A 6,257-nucleotide genomic window follows, 5' to 3' on the forward strand; every position below is an offset into this window, starting at 1 on the left:
GTGTTTGTAGGAACCAAGAATTTAAAAAAAATACTCGAACAGGTTGTCAAAAACCATGATATAAAATCTTACCATCGGCAGCCAGGACTGACTGCATTAGAAGCAATATTATTCCAACGGATAAAAGACATTTAGTCAACATTGCATCCAGTCCAACTGTCTTTCCGTGTTTTTGAAAACATACGGTGGCGGATTCCATCCCCACACCTATCCATTCCATCGAGCCGAGCGCGCAAGCATTGTTTATTCCGCTGACAATCAAATCATAGAGGCTGTTACGCGCATGTTTTGAAGCCATTTGTGTATCCTCGGTTCATCTAACTGTCTTGATCTTCTAAAAGGCATCTGATCAATCCTTCACTGCGGACACTCAGATGATTTCCAAGAGCCTGTCTCCCCCCGAGGTGGACAGAAAACGGCAGCATTGAAACTTGAGTGTGAACGGTGTGAATGCGTCTGTAAGGTCACACACACACACTCCACCTCGACCTGGCGGTATTATCTGAGCAAAATAAAAGATACCGAAATATCCAGTATTGTCACATCATTCATTCTGGTGGCACCTGGTCCTGTCCGAAACGCGTCGGTGATAAAGCGTGCCTCTCCGTCGGGTTATTTACAGTCAAGCCTGTCATTTCATTAGGAAAAAATATCACGTCAGTGACGCCAGCGAAGCCCACTGCAAAAATGATTTGGCAATGTTCACACAGCAACAGACGACCCCTTGTGGGTGTAGATGGCAGACCGAAAGCCGACAATAATTAGTTGAATCTCGAAATCGTGCCGATTAGTAGTAGGCAAATGTAGTTCATTATAAAGCTATGGCCAATTGCGTCAGTTTGGGTTGGAAAGGACGTGGCTGTCAATCACCGTGGCCAATTTGATTCCATTTGAGCTCCCTCCAAACTGGGTGACATACTGTATGAGATGTGTTGAGAGCAGATTAGGACGTAATAGTTATGAAATAATGGCCGCTAGTTGTATCATGCTACTGTACTTTTAAAATGTATATATTATTATATATATATCATTATATAAAACGTCAGCCGAGGGACAACCAGTCAGGGTTAGAATGTGAGGAGTCATACCTGTATGTTCCTGTCATAGGAGCCCACTGTAATGTAGTGACGTAGAGAAAGCCTACTACAGTAACTGTATGAACAAGCGCTGCACATCACCTCTACGTCCACAGGGTGGCGCTAATTGCATGGGCCTAAATCAAGGTACTACTAGAGCGGGCAGAACAGGCGATATTGAGCTGTGCTTTATTAGAAGGGAAATAATGAGCAATAATGCAATGTTGGAACCATTCTTAGAGAAAGAAAACCACAGACTAGATTACAGAAGCAATAGATATTTTTTTTTATTCAAAGTGAATCTTGACAATAGTACACCATCAATTCTTAATTTGACACTCACCAATAGTCACCAGGAAAAACCCGCTTTTTGTGACTAAGTACATAAGGCTTGGTCACACTGAAATCACTGAGAACTAAAGAAATACGACCGCAAACTTTAAAGAGAGACATTACATCCAAAAAATCAGTTTCCCAGTCCTCAATATCGTATATATTGCACAGTGCAGTTGCTACATGGCAAACTAGTGTAGCATAAAATCAAAAGCAAACAAACAAAAAAAAATAAAAATCATAAAGCCACAAGAAAATAAACTACACACATTAAAACAGTAACAGTTCAAAATTTAGCAATGAAGTCTATTATGTTGTGTTGTCTACATATATTATTACCCAATAACTCAAAGAAGTGTCATAGGACAACCTTCACAAACAGGTGTAAATTACTGCAAACAAGACCAAAGCAATCAAACCCAGGATGACATATTAATACAGTAGCATATTGGACAAATACTAAGACCCCTGAATTAATCATGTAGCAAATAATACAACACAGGTGCAGTTCAGACTGTTGAGAGGAACCAGCGACGAGTTTGGACCTAATCTTTGTGTATGCAGGTTGTTGTAAAACACCAACGAGTAATCCATCAAAACAAACGTTGCTATAGCAAAAAAAAAAAAAAAGGCTGCATAAAATAACTCCAAGATGTTAATCAAATACAGAACAGAACTCTGCTGTAGCGCATTCATTATGCAACAAAACATTTTTGTCATGTCTGCACCCCCCCAACCCCCCACCCACCCACCCACCCACACCGACCCCCCCCCCCAAAAAAAAACATTTTTAACTCCACAAATACATTCACAGTGTATGTAAAGCTTTGCATTTGTGTGTGTTTTGCCCTAGAGGAGACAACAAGTGTGTCTTGGGTGTTTATTTCATGAGTGTACAAAACGTTCCCTGACTAGAAGAGTAACATTGTCTTTGTGTAGAAGTCTGTAGAAAAGCTCTATGGTTTCAGACCTTCAATACTAACTCGATGGGGGGGGGGGGGGGTCTAGCGATCTCGGAGCACCTCAGAGAGAAGTATGCATTACATTTGCAGACTCTTACTAAGTAGTACAGTACACACTAAGTAGTACACAAGTGTCCAAAAGCTGAGACGTCTCTCCCTTGGTGTCTAGATGCGTGAGTGTGAGGAGGATTTGGAGAGAGGCAAGAAGAAGCCCTGGTACAAAAAGAGGCTCCTTAAAATCCTAATAGGCTGTCTTTCTTTCTTTGAGATAAACACAGTTCTGCCCTACCAATGGCACCTCACGGTCACACCATGCCGTCCCTCTCCTCCTCCTCATCCCCCTCTACAGAGGACCAGGACCAGGGGAGGCTGCTGGAGGTAGAAATCGGAGGACGGGGCTCATTGGAATGCATGGAACGGAATGAGGAGTGGTATCAGACATGTTTCATACCGTTCCTCGTTCCGTTCCGTGTATTATAATGAGCCCCGTCCTCCGATTTCTCCCTCCAGCAGCCTCCCCTGACCAGGAGGTGGGGAGGGTGACGGGCCAGGAGGTGGGGAGGGTGACGGGCCAGGAGGTGGGGAGGGTGACGGGCCAGGAGGTGGGGAGGGTGACTGACCAGGAGGTGGGGAGGGTGACTGACCAGGAGGTGGGGAGGGTGACTGACCAGGAGGTGGGGAGGGTGACTGACCAGGAGGTGGGGAAGGTGACGGGCCAGGAGGTGGGCAGGGTGACGGGCTAGGGGATAAAGGCCTCAGGCCACCAACAGGTCTCTGAACCACACGTCTGAAAAGGCACTAGTTGTACACACTGTAAGAGGAGGATCAAAGAGAGGTGTTGCAGTAAATATATATATATCTGTATGATAATATGTATTTTTCAATGATAGAATGCAAATACGCTATATATCTTTTCCGAAAATTAACAGAATATGTTTACAATAACTAAAATCAACATACATCAATACATCTATTACTGTATGCAATGATGATGAACCCAACCTATAATCAAGATAAAATACTGATGCTAAATGCGCGCGTGCGCACACACACACACACACACACACACACACACACCACACACACACACACACCAAAATAACATAGAACAAAAAAAAACAACACAAAATATTCATTACTTGCAATACAGTAGTTACAATCACACTTCAAAACGTCAAAGCAAATATGGTACAAGAGGCACTAAGCATTCTTAATGCCTTGGAGTATAATCTATATACTAAAATAAAACCACCTCTATTTCATACGGTAATTAAAAGAAAAAGACAAAGTAAGTGAGGAGTAAAAACTAAAGTTAATCCCCTAAATTCACAGCTATTTCGAAGTGGCAATCAGGACAATAGCAGCTTATCTATGATACATTCAAGATGTAATATTATGATACAACTTGCCCAAAAGCTTAAAATAAAACCTCAACCATTTCTAAAATATATTTTGTCTCAATATATTCCATCTTGATGTCTATAGTATAACTTGAGGTTGAAAAAAGAAAAGGAATAGCTACCTTGCTTAAGGAATTAATTAATTATTACAGTCTTTGGTGCTGGAAAAGCATTTTCATTTTTGAAAGTAAAAGACGAAAATCTATGCTTAATGCACACACGCACACATGCACACGCACACACACACGCACGCACACACACACACACACACACACTAGCAATTAAAAACAAAATTCAAACAAAATATATGTATATTTCCTCCCTGACGGAATGTATGAAATAAGCAGTCGACATTAACAAGCCTTAACGAAATGGAACAAGAATAAAATAAAGTAAAAGTTTTGTCTCCTTATGCGGACATTTTGGAAATTGCACCAATACACCTCGTTAAGCACTACATAGGCCAGCAATGATACTGTAGGTCGGTAGATACGTATCAAATACTGAAAACGTTCTCTGAAGATAATATGAGCTCTTAGAAAGAAATCAAATAATAACTATTTGCATGTCTACGTTTATAGTCAATAATACCATGCCTAACATGAGTTAATCGGAAATAAAAGTCGTAAAGTCAATAACACGGCAATCCAGCGTTTAGGTTCTACCTCTAGATTGATCTGCGATTTCAATAAACAGTGTGAATACTGTTAGTAGTTAAGTACTTTTAAGTGACTAGTAGAAAGTGATTATCAAATATTAAATCGTTCCAACTTTCGTTTTTTTATGTACACAAAGTTCACCTGGGTCGAAAGAGACGGTCGCAAGAAAAACTAAAACTCACGCCTTCCTCTGATCGAAGGAAGCAACCAAAAACCAAACGTATGTGGATTAACTGATGAAACCTTGATGAAGCAAATATCAGAGTGAAAAGTAATGTCGAAGATCAAGATAAGTGCTGCAGCCCGGTACGTTTATAGTTCATATTTATACAGGCGAGAGAAGCAACACGAACCGCCTCATACTGAAGGCACTAGTCGGCTGTTTCCGGGGCGACGGGTCACGGGGCGACGCAGCGAGCCTCGCAGCGCGCGCAGAGGAGAGGAGAGGAGAGGAGAGGAGAGGAGAGGAGAGGAGAGGAGAGGAGAGGAGAGGAGAGAGGATGTCATCCCAGCGCCTCAGGGACTCCCTCCTCTCGCGGTCGCTGCACTAAGGCCCATGCGATTACATGCGGCGGGCGTGAAACCACCTTTCTAAGACCACTGACTGACTGACGGACTGACGGACTGGCTGGCTGGCTGGCTGGCTGGCTGGCTGGCTGGCTGTACAGTGAAAACACAGAGGACATTATAGGAGGCCAGACTGTCGCAGTGGAGGCTGGTGGAGGTAGAAATGGGAGGACGGGCTCATTGTAATGCATGGAACGGACGCGTGTTTGATACCATTCCTCATTCCGTTCCATGCATTGCAATGAGCCCCTCCTCCGATTTCTACCTCCGCCAGCCTCCCCTGGACTGTAGTAACACCTTTAGAGCACAACGGATCAGACCCGGGCTAAAATAGTATTTGAAATCATTTCAAATACTTATCTGTTCTTGATTGAGTTTGCCTGGCACAATGGAACTAATGAGATACTCCCGAAAGTGCAAACAAACATCATCCATCCACCCGGCCCTCTGGGGGGCAGACTCAAGCAACTGTCAAAGCATTTAAAAGAAAGATTTCAAATAGCGTTTTGACCGCTGTCTGCGATGGACACACAACTGCTGTCCTAGGAGACTGGGATGGCGTCACACAGGGATGCTAAGTGCCATGGGATTAGCTAGCCAGGGGAGGCTGGTGGAGGTAGAAATGGGAGGACGGGCTGATTGTAACGCGTGGAACGGAATGAGGAATGGCGGAATGGAAAAATCAAACACGTGTTTGATACCGTTCCTCATTCCGTTCCGTGCATCACAATGAGCCCCGTCCTGCGACGTTTTACCTCCACCAGCCTCCCCTGGCCTGAGGCCATGGGACCAGCTAGCACACATGCTATGAAGGCAATACAGAAAAGGGGGAGATGGAGGAGGGGGGGGGGGGGGGGGGGGGTTGAAGGGTATGACTTCAACCGCCTCTTACATTTCATTGGAGAACCATACGATCCTAAATTGATAACGTATGGATCGCAAATGTGCAAAAAAAAAACAAAAAAAAAACAACACACATTCAATTTCAGTGAATTTTCCTCCTAAGTCAAATCATTCATCGATTCATTCGTACTTTCTCTGTTTTCTTAAAGCTTAAGGTTTCAATCGTGTAAATCACCATCCACCGACATGATTCCTGTCAAGTCTTTTGAGTTCATCTCGAGTTCCGTCATCAGGACTGTAAGAGATGACAGATGAAGGCCTTGAATCTGTTGTTTGTTGTTGTTGTTGTCGTTGTTGCTGCCCCGTTGTTGTTGTTGCTGTTGTTGTTGTTGTTGTTGTTACCACCACCAGTGGCTC

General features: G+C 43.4%; 1 protein-coding gene across 1 annotated transcript in view; it reads right to left on the bottom strand.

Annotated features, from left to right (window-relative positions):
* The window catches only part of kiaa1549la (KIAA1549-like a), a gene marked incomplete at its 5' end in the record, with an annotated part of 51,663 nt that extends 51,365 nt beyond the window's left edge, over positions 1 to 298 (bottom strand). Inside the window, one exon of the mRNA XM_083665659.1 lies at positions 73 to 298. Coding sequence (XP_083521785.1) covers positions 73 to 298 — 226 coding nt within the window. The remainder of the gene's footprint in view (positions 1 to 72) is intronic.
* Between the last annotated feature and the right edge of the window lie 5,959 nt (positions 299 to 6,257).

The sequence above is a fragment of the Argentina silus genome (genome assembly GCF_951799395.1).
Source record: "Argentina silus genome assembly, chromosome: 3".
Lineage (NCBI taxonomy): Eukaryota > Metazoa > Chordata > Actinopteri > Argentiniformes > Argentinidae > Argentina > Argentina silus.